The sequence below is a fragment of the Salvia hispanica genome, chromosome 4, assembly GCF_023119035.1.
Source record: "Salvia hispanica cultivar TCC Black 2014 chromosome 4, UniMelb_Shisp_WGS_1.0, whole genome shotgun sequence".
Lineage (NCBI taxonomy): Eukaryota > Viridiplantae > Streptophyta > Magnoliopsida > Lamiales > Lamiaceae > Salvia > Salvia hispanica.
Genome location: NC_062968.1, coordinates 54,674,496 through 54,699,384, shown reverse-complemented (window position 1 = coordinate 54,699,384; position 24,889 = coordinate 54,674,496). Strand labels below are relative to the sequence as shown.

The 24,889-nt window shown below is 35.6% G+C and overlaps 4 protein-coding genes across 4 annotated transcripts; 1 reads left to right on the top strand and 3 right to left on the bottom strand.

The window, feature by feature from the left end:
- Window positions 1-852: 852 nt before the first annotated feature.
- On the top strand, window positions 853-2,788 carry LOC125222698 (histidine-containing phosphotransfer protein 1-like). The gene is made up of 6 exons (XM_048125456.1): window positions 853-1,316; window positions 1,397-1,527; window positions 1,611-1,679; window positions 2,045-2,116; window positions 2,238-2,310; window positions 2,405-2,788. The coding sequence occupies exons 1-6, from the start codon at window positions 1,260-1,262 to the stop codon at window positions 2,462-2,464; spliced, it is 462 nt and encodes a 153-aa protein (XP_047981413.1). The 5' UTR covers window positions 853-1,259; the 3' UTR covers window positions 2,465-2,788.
- A 7,140-nt stretch (window positions 2,789-9,928) lies between these two features.
- LOC125217694 (disease resistance protein RPH8A-like) lies at window positions 9,929-13,062 on the bottom strand. Its single transcript, XM_048119216.1, has 3 exons — window positions 12,761-13,062; window positions 12,218-12,586; window positions 9,929-10,892 (listed from the first exon to the last, which is right to left on the bottom strand). Exons 1-3 carry the CDS (start codon window positions 12,960-12,962, stop codon window positions 10,513-10,515), a joined length of 951 nt encoding a protein of 316 aa, XP_047975173.1. The 5' UTR covers window positions 12,963-13,062; the 3' UTR covers window positions 9,929-10,512.
- Window positions 13,063-20,180: 7,118 nt separating this feature from the next.
- Window positions 20,181-21,905, bottom strand: LOC125221417 (putative late blight resistance protein homolog R1A-10). Its single transcript, XM_048123536.1, has one exon. The coding sequence runs from the start codon at window positions 21,903-21,905 to the stop codon at window positions 20,181-20,183; it is 1,725 nt and encodes a 574-aa protein (XP_047979493.1).
- On the bottom strand, window positions 21,490-23,484 carry LOC125221416 (disease resistance protein RPP13-like). The gene is made up of 3 exons (XM_048123535.1): window positions 23,283-23,484; window positions 22,193-22,573; window positions 21,490-22,101 (listed from the first exon to the last, which is right to left on the bottom strand). Exons 1-3 carry the CDS (start codon window positions 23,482-23,484, stop codon window positions 22,040-22,042), a joined length of 645 nt encoding a protein of 214 aa, XP_047979492.1. The 3' UTR covers window positions 21,490-22,039.
- Between the last annotated feature and the right edge of the window lie 1,405 nt (window positions 23,485-24,889).

The following is a 24,889-nucleotide window of genomic DNA, read 5'->3' as shown; positions in this document are numbered from 1 at the left end:
ATTCAGTTATTTAATCATTTTTAACTGTTACTTTTGTTGTAAGTTGAACGAAAATATGAAAAAATTTACTTGAGAAAATTTAGTGGTTGTGAGCCTTAATTTAAATTTACTGTCCAATATCTTGTTCACGACCTTTATGTCCTCACAGTTTTCACAAAAATATAGTCATTTTAATTTCATTCTATATATGTTTATTAGAAAAAAACTCATTTAATAGTGTGACACGTGAAATTATGGGACACGGGATAAACTGAATAAAATGTTAATTTGATGAATAAGTTGCCAAAAAAAAGTGATGATTAGTTCAAAACGCAATATCCACAAAACATGGAGGCAAATTTCCAATTACCCTTCTTGTATTAGTGCAATTATTTAACAAGAACAACCAACAATTATTGGAGCTTAGAACTTAATTAAAGGGAAGAAGAAGTGAGGTCTTTTCATTAAGGTAGGTGCAAGAACTTACCCAACCAGTGAACCTTAGCATATTTTTTAGCAAATGGTGAATACAATAGTGTAAGTCAATGCCCTTTCTCCAATGCCACTATTCAATCACATGCTCAATTTTTACTTTACTTCCTTTAATCAATGTGTGTGTGTTTTATTTAAGTCTAATATTCAATTTTTTCTTATTAAACCTAAGAAATGAGGATATTATTGGATTGGTAAATTTTGTTCAGACTGACAAACTTGATTGATTGCAATTAGAATATTAAAAATCCAATCTTTTATGATTTGTAGATGAGTATTTTACTTGGTGTGTATGATAATGTGGAGCTGTACATCTCATAACACAGCCCATCTGCTGACAGGTACAGATTTTGCCCCTTCCAAAATTTAATATTGACAAGAAAGGAGACTAAGGAATAGCATAATTTGAGGTGACAGCATGTAGAATCTGCAACAATAAAATATAATCGACAAAAAAAAGAGTTGGAAAAAAGATGGAGATAGGGGGGGAGTATTTGGAGATTTTGGGAGGCTCAATTTTGATGACAGAGTATAAAAAAAAATGTTGGTGGCTGTAAATTTTGTGTGGTGTGTGTGAAATAAACAGAGATAGAGAGAGAGTCCAAAACTTTACTAGCTAGCAATCACCTTAAATCCGGCAAAAAATTGGATCTTTACAGCAACATTGAATTCACCAAATCCTCTTTGAAAGCATTTATATCTCTTCTATTATTGTACAACTTATTCCTCAAGATCTGCCAAAAATCCCAACTAGAAACAGTTATCTTGCATTCATTTTTTCTGATCAAATGGAGGTTCAGTTGCAAAGGAGCTATCTTGAATATTGCAATGCCTTGTTTCGTGAGGTAACAACGTGGGGAAATGCTGTCATAATTTGTTTGGTTTTTTTGTTGTTGTTGATGATTTTGTGTGTGTTTGGTTGAAGGGATTCTTGGATGGTCAGTTTGTTCAGCTGCAGATGCTTCGAGATGACAGCAATCCTGATTTTGTGATGGAAGTTGTGATCCTTTTCTTTGAGGATTCTCAACGAATTCTCAATGAACTCTCCAAGACCTTGTCAGAACTCCCTCTCTATTATTTCTGAGTGGTGTGTGTGTGTGTGTTTTATAGTTATCATAATAGTTGATGCATGTGTGCAGGGATGAGCAGAATGTGGACTTTAAGAAAATTGATGCTAATGTTCATCAACTGAAAGGTAGCAGCTCAAGGTAACAACATGGTACCTTTATTTGTTTTGTTGTCTTGTAATCTAAATCTTCTAATCAAAGAAAGAAAAGCAAAATTTGTGTAAGGGTGTAGGTTTCTTGGGGAGCATTATCAGAAAAAAAGATTACTTTTTTAGGCAACTTTGCTGAGATTTTGACATTCTGTAATTTTAATCCAACTTTTGATTCTGTTTCCCACTAAATGTAGTGCTAGTTTGGATTTCTTGATTTCAATTCCAAACATGGTCTGTTTGTAGGATGTAATAAAAAAACAATTGGTTTTGACAAAATCAAGGAAAAGATAATATTTTGAGGATGATTAACAAAGGAAAATTCCATCTGATGTATTTACTCTTTTCTGTTTACAGTATTGGGGCTCAGAGAGTGAGAAATGCTTGCATTGCCTTCCGCAGCTTCTGTGACGCGCAAGATGTTGAATCGTATGGCTTCTGCATCTTTGCCTTTTTTCCAGATCAAATATGTCGAAACCATCTATAAAGTTTCGACCGTTTGGATGGTGATTGAGGTCTAAAGTTAACATTTTTTTTCTTACAATTATAGGTGCCTTAGATGCTTGCAGCAAGTTCAGCAAGAGTACTTGCTAGTGAAGAGCAAGCTCGAAGCTCTACTAAGGGTGCGTAAAGAACCTATTTTCATCTCAAGCATTGAATATCACTCATTCGGATGAATTTTGGTAGTAGTGACATAAATTGTGCTATTGGTTTCAGCTGGAGCAGCAGATTGTGGCAGCCGGTGGAGTGGTCCCCACGTTGAACGACTTCTCCTGAGGTGAAACGGGGCGCGCATCTAAGTTAGCAGTGTTGGTGGAGAAACTTGTGTGAGTTTTTTGGTGGTATCAGTTTCCTGAGATTAAAAAGGTTGTTCAAGCTTTGAGGTTTCTACTTGTATGAAAATTGGTTGGTCTTTTCAAAGTAGAAACTCCTGTCTTAATAGTGTATCTATCTTCTGGCCATCAAAAAATGTTTCTGAATCTCCAATAACTCCATGTTTGAAACCATGAATCATTTGATCATACTCAGTTATCATCATAGAATGCAACAAACAATTCCTTACAGCATTTTCATAGTAAGAAGATGACTTCTTTGTTGTTATTTTTCTGTGTTTGTTTCCATAACTTAAAAGTCCTCTAATCAAGGCTCCATATTTACCTAATTCATGCTGACTATAGGTGAAAAAATGTCAGAAAGATTTCACTAGAGCTGTTAAATGAACATTTTCTTGCTATGTAAACATGCCCTCTTTAAGGCCATATTTCATTCATTCCTCCCCAAAGCTACAATTACAGCAGATTGCTCGCTGCCACCTAGTCGAGCAGCGAGGCCAAAGCATCCACATATTCCACTACTCTCACTGAACCCTTCTTTTCTCTTCATCTTCAGACAAAGCACCAGTTTTCAGCCCCTTAACTTTCCTCATTCCATAGGTTGTCTTTAGATTTGAATCACTGCTTTCTCTGTACCACAAACTAATATGTATTACGAGGCCTTCTCAGTCGATTCATTCTTGAGAGAAGACACGTTGTGAACAGTGCTTCTGGTTCGCGTAGAGTTTTTCTAGAGCCTCATCCAGTCGACTGGCTAGCTCTACGTTGAACGTGGAGTGGGATGAGTGTGATGTTGTGTCGTGATTCGAAAAACTGTCTTTGCAACCAAATGGTCTAGAAACATGCTGAGCTCTACAGCATCATTTGAGTGGATGTAGATGGCATTTCCTTTCTGTTTTCTGACCTCTGATATGCCCTCCGACTATGAAAAATTCCTGCAAAATAACAAAGAAGCACCAAATTTTGAAGAACGTTGTTTTGTTACACTAAATAATTTTCTTTCATAAAGAAATTAAATAATTTTATAATTACAGCTTTCAAAAGTCATGTTCCGCCATAAAGCTATTAATATTTTTTCATTCTTCAAACTGTTATTATTACTCATTCATTATTTTGAAAAATAATTTGATACTATAAGTCAAATTTTATTATGTACGAATATTTGGCAATAGTAAAGTCAAGTAGTATGAAGTACCCCATCGAGTATAATCTCCTACAATTAGTAGGTAAATTGTATTCTGACCCATTATTTCATATGGTACATGTGGATGATGCCTAATTGGTTAACTAAAAGCGCATTAAGAGGTCAAATTCCAACCGTTTAATTTTGCACTAATTGTTATCTACTTATCTTTTAGTCGAGATTTGTGATAACTTGAATGAAATATATAGCTACTTTAAGATGGATTTTATCAAAAATATAAGAGCTGGAGAAGGGTAAATAATTAATAGACGTGCAATTAACAAATTATATTATGAGAATGTTCCGATCAAACAAAGATAAGACGTGCAATTTAACAAATGTCTAATTTAAATTTTTTATAATTTCTTAACTGAGAATTTATTATTTATTATTATTTTTAGTATTATTATCCTGCAAACATTATATTTTATCATTAGACAAAATTCTAGTAAAGTTATAAAGTCAGGATAAATTAAACATGTAGGAAGCTCTGACTAAAATGAAGTAGAATCTAAACTCTAGCCCATAGAAATATACTCCCTCCGTCCCCTATTAGGAGTCACTCTTTGATCGGGCACGGGTTTTAAGAAATGTAAAGAAAAGTTGGTTGAAAAAGTTAGTGGAATGTGAGACCCATTTTTTTATATTGGTTTTATAATAAAATGTGAGTGAATTGAGTTAGTGGAATGTGGGACCTACTTACCATTTATGGTAAAAATGAAGTGTGACTCTTAATTAGGGACGAACCGAAATGGAAAAGTGTGACTCTTAATGAGGGACGGAGGGAGTAGAATAGAACATTAATTAGTGACTGGACCACAACATAAATGAATGACTGCAAAAAACTGTCACAAGCACCTAAGAATTCATTCAAGAACATACAGAGATGCATTCATGCTCACACCATGGAGGAATATAGTCAAAGGAATGATGAATTAGGGGACATAATTCAAGCATTTGATAACTCATCTATAATGCCTGCACATTAGTTACTACTAGTGTATGGAGAAACTTCATACCAGACCAATCAACATGAAGTTCTGCAAACCTCTTCGGCCTCATTTTCAGTTGTTCCACAGAACATCATACAAAGGACGAGGTTCACCCGTTTCGACAGTAAAGAAGCAGGTTCCGCTTGTTAGCTTATCTCGAGTCTCTTTTGAATTTCTCTGGGAGAAGCCATCACATGATATGCCCATCCATTTGTATCAAGAATTCAAGATAGATAGGTAGATACGTAAATAGATAGATAGACAGACAGATAGATATAAGTTACAGAATACAAAATCCTATATTCGTATCTTATAAATGCAGCAGTATGAGTACACATGCACTAAACAAAACCATAACATAATGGAGAGAAGCATGACCTTAAATCTGAAAGGATAGCAATGAGTTACCAACAAACAAAATAAAATTATCCAGATACCACATCACACCAAATTTGCAAGAATCCAAAGATCACAATGCCTCTAACAAATATTTTCCGGGTAGTTAAAGACAAGCAATAAGTTGTCCAACAGTATTAGGACGAGATATTTATTTCTACAACAAATCCTCCACAGTGACATATTTCTCATACAGCAAACTATGGAAGCTAAATTGGGTCAAAAAAGAACAAGAATTAAGTACTATCACATGCTTTCCAAGTAAACTGAAAAGGATCAAATCACTTAGATGTAGCTAAACTATTAACTGGCAAGTAGAAGACAAGCTGATGACAGAAAAAGAGAGCCAAATGATATAGAGTAAATCACAGATCACCATGAATGATGCCATAAATCTGAAACCATTTGCTCAACAAAATGCATATATAACATATCTTTTTCCCATCATTCATCACTAATTTAATAGCCACTGTCATATAATCACCCACATCCAAACAACTATGAGACGTCTAATATGACCTAGTCACACGCAGGGTATTCATGGCTCAGTTTGGTCGGTTTCAGAATTGGACCGATGAAGTCAGCTATTGAATATTACAGGCCATAACAAGACTGCTTGGGTTCAATTTGAGCTGGTCAGGTTGATAAATAAATGAATTTATGAAATAAAGTTCGATGTTGCATAATCCTTCAATAAAATTCCTATTCATATTATAGCTAATGACTTTAGTATTTAAGTTCATGCAAACATCTCTATAGAAAATTAACAACAAATAATTTTTGAAAACAATGCCTCCCTCCATTCCACTAATGAAGCAACTAGATAGTTCACAAATTTTAAAAAAATGTTAACACAGTCTAATCATAGTTACTGTTTAGCATATTGGTTTTATTTGCTACAATGCTTGAACCCCCAACATGCAGTTTATCAAGCTTAATGTAATCTAACAATGTGATTATACTGAACCATACTTAGGTATATAATCAACCACTCTCTGTTTAATTGTCCAGAACTCATTGCCAAATGTCTGTACTGTGTGGGAATCTTATTGAAAGATTCCACCGGATGACTTATAGTTGCAGACACGTCTAAACAACAATCCACAAATTGAAACAAAGAAATAACTCAATCCAATCCATCAGCACATAGCACACAGAATTTAATCTCGGAATGGGGCACAGCCATTTATTAGAAACCCAAGAAGAGCTCATGTTTCACTTTCTGAGATACATTTCAAAATCGAGATTTATTAAAAACAAAGAACATACACAAGGTATAATATAACAATCCTCTCCTTCAATTAACAATATCCGAGAAATTAGTATCATGCTAAAAGTAAAGCATGCCCGAATTACTCATTGTTCCCGACTCCAGCTCAAGAGGTACATCAAATTTATTCAACAGATCGAAATCTACAGCGTTGAACATCTACTCTATCAATACAAAACATTCACCCCTATATTTCCGTGGACATAAATGTAAAATGGGGAAATTCTCATTAAAAAGAACATTTCAAGTTTCATACTATTTCACAGAACCTGACCGAGAAGAAACCTCCTGGCTGAAGAAGAGGATTTCTTATTATCATTATATCCTGAATCCGACTCATCATGAAACCATCCCACTGATCTTTGAGCTTCTTGCACAATTTGTGAAATACCTAGAAAACATAATAATAAAATCGATATTATAGTTACACGAAAATGAATCAACATACAAAAATCACATAAATCCAAATGAACAAAATGCAAAATCTACTTTAGTGGCTCTTTGAAGCTTAACTGATCAACATACACAATCATATTATCAACTATTTATATGAACACAACACAATCACAAACACCAACATATGGGGAGAAATAAGGGGATCCAGAGCTAGTATTATCCATTAGGTGTAGCATTGGCAAAACCCTACTCTATGTAAGCATATGCATAACCTTTCACCAATCAAAACAATTTTGTAAATTACTCCTAATTTTCAGTCCAATAACACTCTAGAAGCAACCGAATAGCACTGATTGACACTTGTAAAAGCTTGATCATAAGAAAACGTAAATAGAGATTAAAAAAAAACCTCCAGAAACGGTTTGTTTATTGTGGCGGATGTCGTGAACGGTGGCGGAAATTTTCCAGTAGAGCGGGCGACCGACATAGAAGAGTATCAAAGCCAACACTGCCACCAGCAAAAAGCGGAATGTGAGCTTGGCTGTAGAAGACGCCATTGTTTTCTCACTCTGGTTTGTTTGTGTGGGCGTCGGTGATACAGAGATGATTTAAACGTTTATATATACTCAGCTAAATCTAATCGGTGGAAATTTAAAAACGCTCTTTATATATTATAGTAGAAATTAATATTGACAAGAAACTGAGATTAGTTTAATATAGTAATATAAGGAACTATAAAAACTGGAAAATAAGAAATGAATTCGAGATATCAGTACACAAATCTTGTAGATCTAGAATTAAGTGTTACAATTTACAGACGTAATTTTCATCTTTTTTCGATGTGGATATGGTATTACCTGTAACCAGTATCACGTCTGTGCTATACCCAGATTAATATATTTTTAAAATATTAATTTTTAATTTTAAATTAATTAAACAAAATTAGAATCAATATTGATAATAAACAATATGAGTAACAATTTTAGTTATATTAGAATAAAAAATCTATACAAATCAACATTGAAACATAATAAATTTGAAACAAATCACGTAATATAATGTTTAAATATTAAATTATGGAATGAGAGAAGATAAAAATATATCACAATAAAGAATTTAACACAATAGATAATTATTCATCATTTTTAAAACTTCATTATGCACTAATAAAATTAATTTGCAATGCACAAAATCAATGATCAATATGTATAGCTACTTTCGCCTAACAATTTGTATAATTTTCAATAAAATTAAAAATAAATTAATTATACATTAAATTTATCAATAGAATAATCCTTTCATGTAACTCAACCTACTTATAGATATGTATAAAAAAAATTAGCCAATTATAATTTTAACATAAATTTTTTTTAACATGGATCAACTATAAAATAACATAAATGGACTAACAATCTAATCATTACTATTAAAAAAATTTATAATTATTAAAAAGAAAAAAGAAAGACAATGGTGGTAGCATCAATCTAAAAAAGAAAACATAGTATGGAAATAAAATGGATGGAAAGAAACTAAGAATATAACTAAAAAGAAAAAAATACCAATAAGTTCATATAATATTAAAACAAATACGATGTTGTATCCAAATTGATATATAAAAATGATGAAAAAAACAAAAAATATAATTTAAAATATGTTAAGAAAAGAAAAATATAATTAATAAAATGAAAAGGAATGAAAACATAATTAAAAAGAACAAAATTAGCCAACCAAAGAAATTGGGGAAGCCTCGAGCTCACTGAGCATGGTGTGGAATGGTTCCATGACATCAAGCTTTAAGAGTTCCTCTTATGGTAAGAGCAAAATTGACATGCTTGAGTTCTATAGGTAAGGAGGTATGTGTAGATAATTCGGCCTTTAAATTTTATATTTATAGGCTAAAATATTATGCATATAATCCTTTAACTATACACGATTATTTTTGTAACTCCCACACATACACGATCATATATTTATAAATTAACAAAATACAACATATAACCCCAGAAAAAAGAAGACTGAATTAGGCCTATTGTAGCACTGTTAATTAAATTCGCTTGACATAGGGAGTATTGCTATGCTCATATTCACAACAAACAAAATGCCAGAGTAATCCCTAAAATCTGTCTTTTATATATTGGATAGATTACTTAACCATGTAATTCGCATGATATATAGATACATTTTGTCTAATATTTAAAAGAGAAAAAACGTGTTTACAAACGATTTCATGGGGAATATATTAATTTGAAGTTTTGACCTCACTTATACATGTATAATTACATCAAAACATTTCGTGTTAAAAGAATAATATAATTGCATTAAAACATTTCGCCTTAAAAGAAACCTAACAAAAATTCAATTAAATGCAATCATCCAACAATCGTATAAGTTGGTATTTTTCTGTTTATATATCATATTTTATAATTTGATTATGAAAATCCAATTAACGTATTTTGATTTAAGAAAACACAAAAGCGCATGCAAATTCAAAATTTGAATTTTAACGAATTTTTGTTGGTTTTTTTCTCTAATTCTTTTTTTTAAATTGATCTTTGAATAGTCATTTAGTAGTCTTGGTCTCTTGGACTCCTAGGAATTTTTTTTGGAGAATATGCATCTATAAATTCTTTAGCATCGATATTTGAGCTTCATAACGTCAAGACAAGATTTTCTTTTCGCCTTGTTTCCGAATTGAAAATTCACTAAAAATGTGACATTTGTGTGAAATTTCTATCACGAAACTTACTAGAAATGTAGTTGAATCTACATAATCTAATTATTTCTGTACATTTTAGTTTTACACATTTTAGTAAATTTGTGTCTAATTAGAAAAAAATGTTTTGGTCCATATCATAAAAAACGTACTCCAGTTAACAACATTTAAATCAAAATAAATAACTTAAACAAATCTATTCTCATAATAAAATATCAAACAAAAAAAATGCAACCTTATTAATTTTACCCTTCAAAAAAAAAAAGAAGGATTTTTAGACAGAATAACCACGAAACATGCAATTAATAAATTTGAAAAAAAATCTACCATTATCAAAGTTGCCAATTTAAACACCTGCGGATCATTCTCGCTTGTAGTATCAAACTCTAGGCGTTTAGTTTCAAATTGGAAAATGAATATTTGATCAGCACTCAACAATTTCAAAGGCAAAATAAACATATAATCGAAATTGACCACTAATGTAAATGTCTGGCTTAATTTTGTTTTCGGCTTCAAAAACTGTAGTACATGCCAAAGCAATTCCAAATTTCCAAAATGAGAAATGAAAATTGATGTCACAAACAAATCTTATCAACTTGGCAATCGGAAAAGCGAAAGAGAGAGTTAATTAACTAGAATCAGGAGGAAAAAACACATAAAAGAAGAGTGATAATTATGATAACATCAGTCTAAAACACTTTAACTTTAAAATTGGAAGTTGCCAACTTTTGCAGTGATTCATCTTCCATCCAAACTGTAGCGTGAACAAGAAGGTCAATTTGGTCTCCATGCAAATCCTGTTGTTCGTCAAATATCTGTTTAGCTGACAACACCACTGATTCATTGCATAAGTACAATTTAATTGACCTGAGTGTTGGTATTTCTCCAATTTCTGCTGGAATCTCCTTCAATTCGTTTAACAAAGAAAGATGAAGCTCTATAAGAAGTGGAAAGTGGGAGCTCTCTGACACTGTCCACTTTTCTAGATCACCACACCTATACAATGTTAGTGACTTGAGACTCTGGAATTGGTCTTCCATTGTTACCCACACCTATATAATTCGAGCTTCTCAAGAAGTGGTAAGGAACCTATCTTTACCAGTATGTGCTCCAACTCAAAATCACCTTGTAGCCGGAGAATCAACATTTTAAGGGAGGGTGGCAAGTTGGTCTTCTGCAGATACTTTCCAATATCAGGGGACTTGATATACAACTCCAAGGATTCCAGTTTACTAAGACATTCAAGACGGCTCAGATAGTTCACTCCATCAGCTGAAGACAGCCCCGAATATCTCATATTCAATTCCTTGATATTGGGAATTCTTTTAACAACATCTTCACTTACATTCAAATTTAACACTCCATCAAGCACTTCTAGATTCTCCATGATAATGATATCATCGTCATCCACACTCGGAGGATCTGGGAGATGCAATCTCGAAATTAGAAACTCGAGATGCCTAAGTTTATACATTTTCCAGATTTCAGTTGGTGCAATCAACTCTTTCCCAAAACTAGACATAATCACTGTATCTAGATTCCAAAGCAGATTGATGGAAGAAGGAATTACAAACTTCTGTTCATGAGTTAAAAACCTATGGTATCGTGAGTTCATCAACTGAAGCACATTTACTTGTGAATACTCCTCTTTAGTTAGCCAATAACACGTATGCGATATCCTCAAATATCTAGAATTTGGGAATTGACAAACATTACTGTTATCAAACACTAGATACGAACGAGCATGTGTCATATGTCCCAAGGCATCTTGGACTTTTTCCTTTGAAGTGCTTCTAGGAATAACAATACGTTGTTGGCTAATTACTCCTTCAGGACTCTCTTCCCTCAAGACATAGAAAAACCTTTGTGTTTCAGCTTCTTTCATAGATAGATCTCTTAGTAAATCATGAATTTTGTAGGACATTACATCCCCACATATCCCCGACTCATGAACTAAAATGAGATTTCTATCCACTAGTTCTTTCAAGTATTGTTCGGCAATTGTTTTCAAGCTTTTGTTGTCTATTGGTTTAAGAAATCCTTCAGAAATCCATAGTTGGACAACTGTTGAAGCAAGAATTTCACTGTCTTCCTCAAACATTCCCATATAAAGAAAACAAGGCTTTAGATAAGCAGGCAAGTGGTTATAGCTCAGTTTCAATATTCTCAAGCAATAATCATCATTCTCTGAATTCACTATTGAGCTTAAGTTTTTCTCTGTGTGCTCCCAATATTCTAGTGTAAGTTCGGATTTAGCCAATAGACCCCCTATCACAACAATAGACAAAGGAAGTCTATTACACTTTTCCAAAATTTTCTTTCCAACATTCTTGAGTTGAGTAGGAAAGCTTCGTTCCCCAAAGACAATTTTGGAGAACAAAGTCCAACTACTAACCTCATCTAAAAATCCAATCTTAACGAGGTTATATGAATAGTCAAGTGGGCAGCCAAGTCTGACATCCTCGTGGTCACTACTATTCGACTACCCTCACTACAATCAGGAAAGGAAAATTTCAACCTATTCCACACATCTATACTCTACATATCGTCCAATATAATGAGATACCTCCTACCCCATAACCACTTGTTTAATCTAACTTCCAATTCTTTCTCATCCATACTGCTCGAGGATCCTCCTGCTCGAGTGAGAACTTTCCTAAGAGTTTCTACTACATTATAATCTTGAGAAATGGTAGCCCACACACAGATATCAAAGTGCTCCTTAATAAACATGTGTTCAAACGCACCTTTTGCAAGAGTGGTTTTGCCGATGCCACCCATCCCTACGATAGGGATGATCTGGTGATTGGTGTTTCCATCGGTAAGCCTATCCAGGAGTTGAAGAAGCACATCATCAAACCCTATCATTAGATGCTTCTTGTTAGTGGAACTGGATCTTAAACCAGCATCATCAGATGCCACCTTTCTCTTGTGCTCTTCCTTCTCCATTGTCATCGCAGTCACCTCTTTCTTGATCAAATCCATATTTTCTATCACGTTTTGCAGATCTTGATAGAAATGGATGCAACTGATTTGTTCATCAGTTGCTGCTGCAGAAATCTGGATTGTGTCAATAATATAGGACTCGACCACGTCTTCAACCAGTTGTGTTGCATCTGCAATGCGAACAAATTATAGATGAGTAGATGACAATAGCATATCCATATTTTTTACCGAAAGAAACGGTTTTGAGTCTGGATGACAATAAACTTAATCACCAATAATCATCTTTCTATCAATGTTCTAACAAACAATATAGCTTGCTTAAGCATTTTATTTGGTCTACTCACCTATAATGCGAATCTCCAATGGATCTGCTTCGTCGCTGTACTCGTAAGGTGACTTGTAGCTTTCGAGAAATTCCTGCAAGAAGGTAACTATATGTGTGAGAAATTGGACTTGTTGGTTGTCGAGAGAAATCGGAGGGGAAGGATGAGTTTCAATATCATCTATAATACGCAGAAGAGAAACCAGAGCTGCATAAGCAGCCATCTTAATTATATGAATATTGATGCACAAATTAAACACAATTGAGACTTGAAGCTTTTTTTATGAAATACAAAGAAAGAAAGAAAGTAAGGATATTATGAAGAAGAATGTGATTTCTGCAAGATATTATTATGAGCACTAGCATTATCCATTGGCCTATCTACTGTTATTAGCACCACAAATATATTACTGTTGCATTTGGCTGTTGGAATAGTCAACTTTCATTTTACTTTGATTTTGTATGTTAAATCTGATAACATATTACCGATTATACAGTGTGGGCCTTCCGCAACCAATCCACCAAGTGTGAACTCAATAATTAAGTAAACAAAATAAAGAATGCTGTCATCAAATTTTTTATTACTACTTTAAAAACGCTATTTATAATTTATATATTATGAGTGAATATGATAAGAGATTGAGATTAGTTTAATATAGTATTAACACAATAACATGAGGAACTATGGAAAACTGGAAAATAAGAAATAAATTCGAGATATCAGTATACAAATCTTGTAGATCAAGAATTACAGTTTACAAATAAATGGTAATTTTCATTTCGATGTGGATATGGTATTAATGTAATGACTTTTCAAATGCGTGATTAGCATGATATATACATTATGTTTTCTTAAAAGAGAAAAAAAAATTGTTTAAAAAAATTTCATGAGGAAAATATATATATTGAAGTTTTGACCTCACATTATACAAGTATTATTACTTTAATATATTTGGGTGTTAAAAGAACAATATATATTACTCCCTCCGTCCCCCATTAAGAGTCACATTTTTCCATTTTGGTCCGTCCCCAATTAAGAGTCACACTTCATTTTTACCATAAATGGTAAGTAGGTCTCACATTCCACTAACTCACTTCACTCACATTTTATTATAAAACCAATATAAAAAAGTGGGTCCCACATTCCACTAACTTTTTCAACCAACTTTTCTTTACATTTCTTAAAACCCGTGCCCGGTCAAATGGTGACTCCTAATGGGGGACGGAGGGAGTACTATTTATATAGTAATCCAAATATTTTATTTTGATTTAAGAAAACACAAAAGTGCTGTGTATTAGAAATGAGTCACTCACCCTTTAAAAGGCCTTATAAGGAGAGGGTTATCCACACTTATATAGGTGAGTTAGGATCGTTACCAAGTCGACTTCCATCACGTGAGTAGGTAAGAGAATTCGACTTGGGACAATAATTAAGAATTTTAACACGCCCCCCTCACGTGTGAGCCGGAATGACACATCGGACTTCCACCACGACACATTGGACTTCTATCAGGTGGGTAGGCAAGAGAAGAGATAACTATATTAGAAACGAGTCACGCACCCCTTAAAAGGGAGAAGAGTTATCCACACTTAGGGTTAGGGTTTAGGACCGAATCGATGTGGGACAAGAATTAAGAATTTTAACATGCAAATCTATATTTTTTTCTCTAATTCGTCTTAAGTTTATCTCTGAATAATTAGTCTTTGGAAATTTTTTGGAGGATATGTATCTATAATTTCTTTAGCATTGACCTTTGCGCTTTATAACGTTAATACAGAGGATTTTTAGTTTTCACCTTTCCGGATCTGAAATTTACTAACATGTGACATGTGAAGATTCAATGATTTTATGAACTAGAAGAAAATTTCATTGAAACGATGGAAGATAATTTTTCTATTTAGATAATTTTTTACATAGATCGCCTCATAGGCCCATAACCTTAGTGGGCTCCGAAAATAAATTTCCAGTCCAAATCTTTTAATTCAAAAAGCAGGCTTTTACACGCCAATTATTTACAGAGCCCAAAACTGAGCCTTGATTTATTGCTCGGATTTAAACTGAAGCTTAATCGAGCATTTTAAATATTGTTCAGCTAACATTGACAATTTGAAATGGGGTTAATGTCTTAATTTTAGCATAATTGTAGAAGTGCAACAAGTTTTACAGCATAGTTTATTTTTACATGGGTCAGTGATCGAATATATATCGATCTTGATTAGTTTTATCTTAACTTTAAAAATGACAAAAGTCTAAAATTAGTCTTCTATGTTTATTTGATATTTTTTTTACTTTACACATTAAATGTGATAGTTTCTAGTTCTAAACAAATTATTTTAGTTCTGTGATGGAATCTTGATTGATGATCGAACTCAGAAATTGTGGAGAGAAAGTATTGCGTATGTTAGGGAATTCTTGAGGGAAAGAGTGCGTGAATCTTATTGAAAAAAGAAGTAGATTACACCTTTTTATACTAACCCTCTGCTACAACAAAACCAAGAAGGAGATCAAGAGAGAAAAGCAAAACAGAATAGCTAACTAACTTCTTGTATCCCAACGGCTAGTTCAAGATATTTGAACTAGCCTCTTGATTATCTTCTTGGGCTGGGCCTATTTGATGGGCTGACTACACAAGCACACATTACTCTACAATTCTCCACCTTGCTGATGTAGTTCAGCCATGATCACAGACACTTATCAACTCTTTACAATGCTCAAATTTCTCTTTCGGTAGAGCCTTTGTAAACATGTCTGCAAGGTTATGCAGAGTACTGATCTTCACCACCTTAACATTCCCTTTCTCCACCTCATCTCTGATGAAGTGTAGACGCACATCAATGTGCTTACTACGCTCATGGAAAGTCTAATGTCGAGCAAGACATAAGGCACTGCTGCTGTCACAATGCACACTGTCACTGCACCCTGCTCCACCTCAAACTCAGCAGCAATTCCCTTTATCCAAAAACTCTCCTTCACTGCAGAGGTTAATGCTATATATTCAGACTCTGTGGTTGACAAAGCAACCACACTCTGCAGGGTAGACTTCCAACTTATTGCTGATCCAAACATGGTGAACATATCCAGTTTGAGACTTTCTATTATCAAGGTTTGCAGCATCGTCTGCATCACAAAACCCCTGAATTTCCTCTCCATTAGATCCATTCCACTGTTTATACAATATTCCACAACCTCCTGCTCCTTTAAGGTACCTTAGTACCCACTTCAAGGCACTCCAGTGCTCCTTACCAAATGCAGATATGAATCTGCTAGTGATACTTACAGCATGTGAAATATCAGGTCGGGTACAGATCATAGCATACATCAAGCTACCAATGATGTTTGCATATGGGACATTCTTCACCTCCTCAGCCTCTTGCAAGTTTCCTGGGGCTTGGCTTTTGGTCAATTTGAAGTGTTGTGATAGGGGTGTGGCAGCAGCCTTCACATTATCCATATTAAAACTCTTTAGCACTTTCTTCACATAATTTGTCTGTGATAGCCACAGGGTCCCCTCTTCTCTGTTCCTTATAATGTCCATGCCAAGAATTCTCCTTGCATCTCCCAAGTCTTTCATTTCATAGCTCTTAGATAATCCATCTTTTACCAACTGAATTTCATGCTTAGAAGGTCCAGCTATGAGAATATCATCCACATAGATCAGCAAGTAAGCTACTGGAACTCCACCTCTCTTCTTAACATAAACACAATCATCATACTTAGACCTAGCAAAACCATTGTTAGACATATGAGAATCAAATTTCTTATTCCACTGTCTTGGACTTTGCTTAAGTCCATAGAGGCTTTTCTTGAGGAGGCATACTTTATTCTCATCCCCCTTCTTCACATACCCTTCAGGCTGACACATATAGATGGATTCCTCTAAGTCTCCATGCAAGAATGCGGTTTTTACATCCAACTACTGCAAATCCCAATTCCTCTGATTAACTACAGCCAACAGGATTCTGATTGAAGTATGCTTTACAACAGGGGCAAACACTTCATTGTAATCAATGCCCTCTTCTTGAGTAAAGCCCCTTGCCACCAATCGAGCCTTGAATCTCACACTCTCATCTCCAGAAGACTCCACTCTCTTCTTGAATAACCACTTGCAACTGACTAGTTTCATAAACTCAGTCCTCTCAACTAATATCCAAGTCTTGTTTCTAATCAGGGAGTCTACCTAATCATTCATAGCTTCAATCCATTTCTTTCTTTCACTGGTTGACACAGCTTCAGTGTATGTGGCAGGCTCAGAGCATTCAAGCTTCTCAGCAGCACATAATGCATAAGAGATTATGTCAGCCTCTGCATATCTGGATGGGGCCTTTATATTTATTCTCCGAGTCCTATCTGCTGTGAGGGACCTTCTTCATCTGTTTCTAAGGTGATATCATTAGGCTTTAGGGGCTGATCATCAGCAGTTATTATAGGCTCAAGAAAGGAATCCTGATTCTCCACCTCAATCTGAGTAGAGTCAGATTTCTTGTTGCTTTCAAACTTCTCTAGGTAAGGCATGAGGTGTTCAACAAATGTTACATCTCTGCTGATCACAATCTTTTGCTTACCCTCCTCCACACACCAGAGTCTGTACCCTTTTACCCCCTTCTGATATCCCAGCATGACACATCTCAGAGCTCGGGCCTCCAGCTTGCCTTGCTTCACATGTGCAAAGCATTTGCAACCAAATGTCCTGACCTTAGAGTAGTCCCATGGCCACCATACCATCTAAAGTCAGGGTATCCCCTTTCAAGCTGGTAGAGGGACATTTGTTTATCAAATATGCTGCTGTAGATACTGCCTCTCCCCAGAACTTCTTGCTCATTCCTGCTGCAAACAACATGCACCTCACTCTTTCCATAATAGTCCTATTCATGCGCTCTGCAACTCCATTTTGTTGTGGAGTGCCTGGGACTGTTTTGTGCCTTTTGATCCCATTTTCCTTGCATAATATCTCAAACTCCTTGGACAAATACTCAAGCCCATTGTCAGTTCTCAAGCACTTCAACTTAGAACCTTTTTCAGCCTCAACCTCCTTACACCAATACTTGAACATCTGGAAGGCTTCTGACTTTTCTTTAAGGATATAAACCCAGACTTTTCTACTATAATCATCAATAATAGTCATGTAGTACCTTCCCCCACCAAGTGTATTAACTGGTGTAGGGCCCCATAAGTCTGAGTGGGCATACTCTAAAGGTGAGGTAGAAAACCTGCAGAGAATGGAGATCTCTTGGCCTTCCCCAACACACAATGCTCACATGGGCCAAGACTTGATGTAACATCTCCTGGGATTATTCCTGACTTCACAAGCTCCTTGATGCTGCCTTCTGCAGGATGACCAAGCCTCTCATGCCATAACCTCAAGTCATCAATCATGGCAGTGTTGGAGTCTCTAGTAATGGCTTCAGCTAATAGGTAGTAGAGACTATTTCTTCTCTCAGCCATCATCACAGTATGAGGCCCTTTCTTGACCTCCATTCTGCCACCCGAGGAGGTGAATGTGAAGCCCTTAACTTCCAGTAACCCCAGTGAGACTAGGTTCCTTTTAATCTCAGGGATGTACCTAACTTCACTCAACAATTTCACAGAGCCATCATGCATTCTTAACTTTACAGTTCCAATTCCCCTCACATTGCACACTGTGTTATTGCCTAACAACACTGAACCAGTAGCATCCCTCATATCAAGAAACCAAGACTTATGTGGGCACATATGAAAACTACAACCAGAATCCATAATCCATACACCAGTCAAGCCACTTTCCATAACATTTAGTATTTCTGGAGGAGCACATTCTTCAACACAATCAGAGGAGGGGTGAGAGTTACCTTCGGCCTGCTTCTTTTTCCAAGCATAACAATCCTTTTTGATGTGGCCAGGTTTCTTGCACCAATGGCATGATCTAGTCTCCCTCTGATTTGGTGTGGAGGACTTCACTTCATCAGCCTTCTTCTTGAACTTCCCCTTCTTGAATTTCTTGACATGAAGGCTTTCAGGAACTGCATCTTGTGGCTGTGCAGATCCCTTTTGCAACTCCTTTGATCTTAGTGCAGATTGAACCTCAGTGAGTGTGATGGTCTTTTCTCTCCAATATACCATGGCATCTCTCAGATGATCATAGCTCTTGGGAAGGGCATTCAGTAACAGAATAGCCTTGTCTTCATCCTCGATTTGAACATCAATGTTCTCAAGATCATCCACTGCTTTATTAAACTCCTCCAGCTGCTCTGTTATTCCCCTCTCTTCCACAAACTTATATGCATAGAGCCTCTGCTTCATACACAAACGGTTGGCTAAAGACTTTGTCATGTAGAGACTCTCTAACTTGGTCAAGACCCCAGCTGCTGTAGTTTCTTTAGAAACTTCCCTTAGTACCTTATTGTCAAGGCACAATATCACCACGCTATGAGCCTTAGCGTGTATCTCAGCTAGCTTGGTCTTAGCCTTTTCATCGAGCACCTCGCCTGCCTTCTGATCATCTGCCTTTTCATCCAGAGCTGCAGACAATCCTTGCTGGATCAGTAGTGCCTTGATCTTTAATCGCCAGAGCCCAAAATCATTGCTCCCGGTGAATTTCTCGGCCTCCAATCGCGCAGCCATTTCTGAATTGATATCCTCTCCGTCTTCCCACAGACGGCGCCAAACTGTGATGGAATCTTGATTGATGATCGAACTCAGAAATTGTGGAGAGAAAGTATTGCGTATGTTAGGGAATTCTTGAGGGAAAGAGTGTGTGAATCTTATTGAAAAAAGAAGTAGATTACACCTTTTTATACTAACCCTCTGCTACAACAAAACCAAGAAGGAGATCAAGAGAGAAAAGCAAAACAGAATAGCTAACTAACTTCTTGTATCCCAACGGCTAGTTCAAGATATTTGAACTAGCCTCTTGATTATCTTCTTGGGCTGGGCCTATTTGATGGGCTGACTACACAAGCACACATTACTCTACAAGTTCATATTATATGATTTTGTAAAACTTAATTATCAGCAACATTTTAATTGCATTTAAACTAACCATCTAAATTAGACTTGTTCCCAGTGACTCTCTTGTTTGGGTTGCTGTTACTTGATTGTATGGGCGTTTAGCGTTTCAGAATTGGACAATGAATATTTCACAAATTTTGTATGTAACACTGTACAATTTCAAAGGAAAAATATACTCCTAGTAATTGAGCATTGCTGTTACATGTGGTCGGTAACGTGGAAGTAAAATATCGGACTTAAACAAGATGCATTTTTGTTTTTTTTCGGCTTCAAAAAGTGTACGTGTATCAAAGCAATTCCACATTCGCAAATTGAGAAATGAAAATTGATGTTACAGAGAAATTTCTTATCACCTTGCAGTCTGAGAAGAGAAAGAGAGAAACTTAGTAAACTAGAATTAGGGGGAAAACCAAACACAAAAAAGTTGGAAGTTGCCAACTTCTGCAGCGCTTTAGCTTTATGTTTCTCCACAACTGTAACGCTCACATTGAACAAAAAGGTGTAATTGGTTTCCATGTAAATCCTCTTGTTCGTCTACTATCTGTTTAGCTGACAACACCACAGATTCATTGCAAAAGTACAGCTGAATTGACCTGAGTGTTGGTATTTCTCCAATTTCTGATGGAATCTCCTTCAATTCATATAACCCAGAAAGACAGAGATCTATAAGAAGTGGAAAGTGGGAGCTGTCTTCCATTGTCCAGTTTTCTAGATTACCACAATCAGACAATGTTAGTGACCTGAGACTCTGGAATTGGTCTTCAATTGTTTCCCACCCACGTGTTCTGAAACGACCTCCACTTAATACGAGCATCTCAAGAACTGGTAATGAGCCTATCTTTTGCAGTATGTCCTCCCACTCTGAATCACTTGGTAGCAGGAGAATCAACTTTTTAAGGGAGGCTGGGAAGTTGATCTGAAGCACATACTTTCCAATATCAGTAGAGTAGACCCACAACGCCAAGGATTCCAATTTACTAAGACATTCAAGACAGCTCAGATAGTTCACTCTATCAATTAGCATCATATCCAATTCCTTGATATTGGGAATTCTTTTTACAATATCTTCACTTACATTCAAATTTGTCACGCCTTTCAGCACTTCAAGATTCTCCATCATAATAATATCATCGTCCGCGCTCGGAGGATCTGGGAGATGCAATCTCGAAAATTCAAACTCTAGATGCCTAAGTTTATACATTTTCCATATTTCAGTTGGAGCAATCAACTCTTTCACACCACTTATAATTAGTGTATCTAGATCCCAAAGCAGATTGACGGAAGAAGGAATTTCAAACTTCTTATTAATTGCAAACCTATGGTATCGTGAGTTCATCAACTCAAACACATTTAACTGTGAATGCTCTTCTTCACTTAGCCAACCACACATATGCGATATCCTCATAAATCTAGAATTTGGGAATTGGCCAACAATTGGATCACCAAATACTAGATAAGAACGAGCATGGGGCATATATTCCAAGGCATCCTTGATTTTTTCCTTTGAAGTGCTTCCATGAATAACAATACGTTGTTGGCTAATTAGTCCTTTAGGAATTTGATCCCTCAACACATAAAAGAACCTCTGTTTTTCAGCTTCTTTCACAGATAGATCTCTAAGTAAATCATGAATTTTATAGGATTTTACATGCCCGAGTATCCCCGACTGATGAACTAGAATGAGATTTCTATCCACTAGTTCTTTCAAGTATTGTTCGGCAACTGTTGTCAAGCTTTTGTTGTCTATTGATTTAAGAAATCCTTCAGAAACCCATAGTCGGATGATTATTGAACCATCAGTTACACGGTCTTCCTCAAACACTCCGAAATACAAAAAACAAGGCTTTAGATAGGCAGGTAAGTGATTATAGCTCAGTTTCAATATTCTCAAACAATAATCATCATTCTCCGCATTCACTATTGAGCTTAAGTTTTCCTCTATGTGCTCCCAATATTCTAGTGTAACTTCTGATTTAGCCATTAGACCTCCTACAACAGCAATAGACAAAGGAAGTCCATTACACTTTTCGACAATTTTCTTTCCAATATCCTCGAGATGAGTAGGAAAACTTTGTTCCCCAAATACAGTTTTGGAGAACAAAGTCCAACTACTAACTTCGTTTAGAAATCTCATCTTAAAGACGCTATACGAATCAGTCAAGTGGGCAGCTAAGTTCGACATCCTCGTTGTTACTACTATTCGACTACCGTCACTGCAATCAGGAAAGGAAAATTTCAACCTATCCCACACATCTATACTCCACATATCATCTAATATAATGAGATACCTCCTACCCCATAAGGACTTGTGTAATCTTACTTCCAATTCTTTTCCATCCATACTGGTCGAGGATCCTCCTGCTTGAGTGAGAACTTCCCTGAGAGTGTCTACTATATTATAAACTTGAGATATAGTAGCCCACACGCAAATATCAAAATGCTCCTTAATAAGCTTGTGTTCATACGCACCTTTTGCAAGAGTGGTTTTGCCGATGCCACCCATCCCTACGATAGGTATGATCTGGCGATTGGTTTTTCGATCAGTAAGCCTATCCAGGAGTTGAAGAAGCATATCATCAAACCCAACCATAAGATGCTTCTTCTCAGTGGAGCTGAATCTTAAACCAGCATCATCAGATGCCACCTTTCTCTTGTGCTCTTCCTTCGCCATTGTTATCACAGTCACCTCTTTCTTGATCAAATCCATTTTCTCTATCACATTTTGCAGATCTTGATAGAAATGGATGCAACTGATTTGCTTATCACCACCGTCGTCAGTTGCTTCTGCGGAAAACTGGATTATGTCAATAATATAGGACTCGATCACGTCTTCAACCGCATGAGTTGCATCTGCAATGCGAACAAGTTGTAGATATGAGTAGATGACAATTGCAGATCCATATTTTTTACCGAAAAGAAACTGAATTTAGTCTAGATGGCAATACACTTAATCATCAATAATATATCTGGAAAAATATTTACTCCTAGTGAATATCTTTCTATGTTTTAACAAATAATAGAGATTGTGATAGAGACCCGAACATAACACAAGATAGCACAAGTGCAGAACATGCAGAAGAACTCAGCAACAAGGAGAGTGAGGGACGAAGAAGCAGAGAAAGAAACAGAGCTCAAGGAAGAAATGATCGACCAAAGCGTCGGGCGCCCAGGCCCGCGAAGTATGGAGATTTCGTCACTTATTAGAGCTGGAAGCATATCTTGAAGAATTGTCTTTATTTTGTTTTTATTTCCATAATTACCAAACTTATGTTTAGAATAGATTTGAGTCAATCTTCTCGGGTTTTCTTCTTGATTCTTTCCCGAGTCGTACGTCCGAATCAAGTAGGGGAATTCTATAAATACTATAGAATTCCCATAGATCGAGTCATCGAGAAATAAGAAATAAAATTCTTTTCCTCGAAACCCTAGTCCTTGCAAATCATATTTTCGCCGTTCCTATTTTTTCTGCCAATTCTTCACGTTCCAAAACAGGTGCTCCATCGCCGATAGGACTCAGCGCCTATCAGATTGATTAAGCATTTTGAGAAAATCTACTCACCTATAATGCGAATCTCCAATGGATCTGCTTCGTCGCTATACTCGTATGGAGACTTGTAACTTTCGAGAAATTCCTGCAAGAAGGTAACTATTTCCGTGAGAGATTGGACTTGTTGGTTGTCGAGAGAGATCGGAGGGGAAGGATGAGTTTCAATATCTTTTAAGATACGCATAAGAGAAATCAAAGCTGCATAAGCAGCCATCTTAATTTTTGAAAATTAATGCAAAAACACAGTTTGAGTTTAAATGATTAGACATATATAACAATGATGAATATGGTTATTATGAAGTAGAATAAGATTTTAGCAACACAATTTTAGTCTTAACTCTGGTAAAATATTCCCGTTATGATTATTTATATACGAAATGCATAGATAATTGGCGTGACAGGATGGTTCATCTTTAATACTAAAAATATTGGCACTAATTAAACAATCACGAAACTGGCCCAACTTCACTTAAATATCCTTCTATTATCACAATCTTTGATTAATTCTAAAGCTCTCACAACAATGCGTTTACCTTTCTTTTAATAACCAAGTAAAGTTGGTGCCGATCGAGACAGTGTGCGCTATTTCCGCAACTAATCCAAAGTTTGAACACAATATTTAAGTTAAACAAAATAAACAATGCTGACATTATTGTCTGGCATCAATTTTTTTTAATTGTAAATAAAACACTATATATAGTATGATACGGGCTCGAACATAGTGAATGCTATGGGCCTTGACCACACAAGCCCACACGATAACAACGGTTACAAACTCAACATCTCACATTAATTATAAAAGCAAATGATATAGGATTTATAGGATAAATAAAGTCATTATCCAAATAGATTAGTCTTTTTGAATGAGTCATCTTCTTTGTACGTAAAATTAACTCTTTCATTTACAACTCATAGTGGTGGCCTGCAGAAGACCGCCATAACCAAAGAGTATGTTTTGGAGTCGACTCAGAGGGATGGTAGCAGTGGCGGATCCAGCGCCTCGAAAAGGAGGGGGCAGAATTTATTAATAGTAGTACATAAAAATCAACGAACCAAGGTAACCAACAAGCCTTTGCCAACAAGAACTCATAGTGCAGGTCTGACAAAAAAAGAACTCACAAAAGTGAGTGCAATTCGACATCATGAATTTTAATGAAGTTTTGCTGTTGGACCTACATTTATATATTTTCTCTAATTCTTCTTTTTAAATTGAGATGGTTTTCGCCATGTTTCTGGATTGAAAATTCACTAAAATGTGATATTTGTGTGAAATTTCTCTCACCAAATAAGAACTTTTTGAATGGACATAAATTTAAATATACAATTAGTAAAGCAAGTGAAATAAAGAAAAAGTGGGTGGAAATAATGTTAATGGATAGTGATGTTAATCAATGGCGGATCCAGAAAATGAAATTCGTGGGGTCGGATGTAGTAAAGAATATTTTTAATATTTCTCAACTCTGATGACATCCTTTTCGTTGCTTTCTCCTTTGTTGTCGTCTTCATAAATCCTACTAAATTAATCAGATCCGCAAATATTATCAGTGTCTAAACTTTTCTTTCATGCCTAATACTTTGTCTTGATACATGGATTAGAAATAGCAACTCGCCTTAAATAA

Coding starts and splice junctions, on each gene's coding strand:
- LOC125222698 (XM_048125456.1), top strand. CDS start 1,260: ATGGAGGTTCAGTTGCAAAGGAGCTATCTTGAATATTGCAATGCCTTG. Junction 1,317..1,396: donor GCAATGCCTTGTTTCGTGAG/GTAACAACGTGG, acceptor GTTTGGTTGAAG/GGATTCTTGGATGGTCAGTT. Junction 1,528..1,610: donor AATGAACTCTCCAAGACCTT/GTCAGAACTCCC, acceptor GCATGTGTGCAG/GGATGAGCAGAATGTGGACT.
- LOC125217694 (XM_048119216.1), bottom strand. CDS start 12,962: ATGGCTGCTTATGCAGCTCTGGTTTCTCTTCTGCGTATTATAGATGAT. Junction 12,587..12,760: donor ATTGGAGATTCGCATTATAG/GTGAGTAGACCA, acceptor TTCGCATTGCAG/ATGCAACACAACTGGTTGAA. Junction 10,893..12,217: donor CAAAACCACTCTTGCAAAAG/GTGCGTTTGAAC, acceptor TGCATCTCCCAG/ATCCTCCGAGTGTGGATGAC.
- LOC125221417 (XM_048123536.1), bottom strand. CDS start 21,905: ATGTCGAACTTAGCTGCCCACTTGACTGATTCGTATAGCGTCTTTAAG.
- LOC125221416 (XM_048123535.1), bottom strand. CDS start 23,484: ATGGCTGCTTATGCAGCTTTGATTTCTCTTATGCGTATCTTAAAAGAT. Junction 22,574..23,282: donor ATTGGAGATTCGCATTATAG/GTGAGTAGATTT, acceptor TTCGCATTGCAG/ATGCAACTCATGCGGTTGAA. Junction 22,102..22,192: donor CAAAACCACTCTTGCAAAAG/GTGCGTATGAAC, acceptor AGACACTCTCAG/GGAAGTTCTCACTCAAGCAG.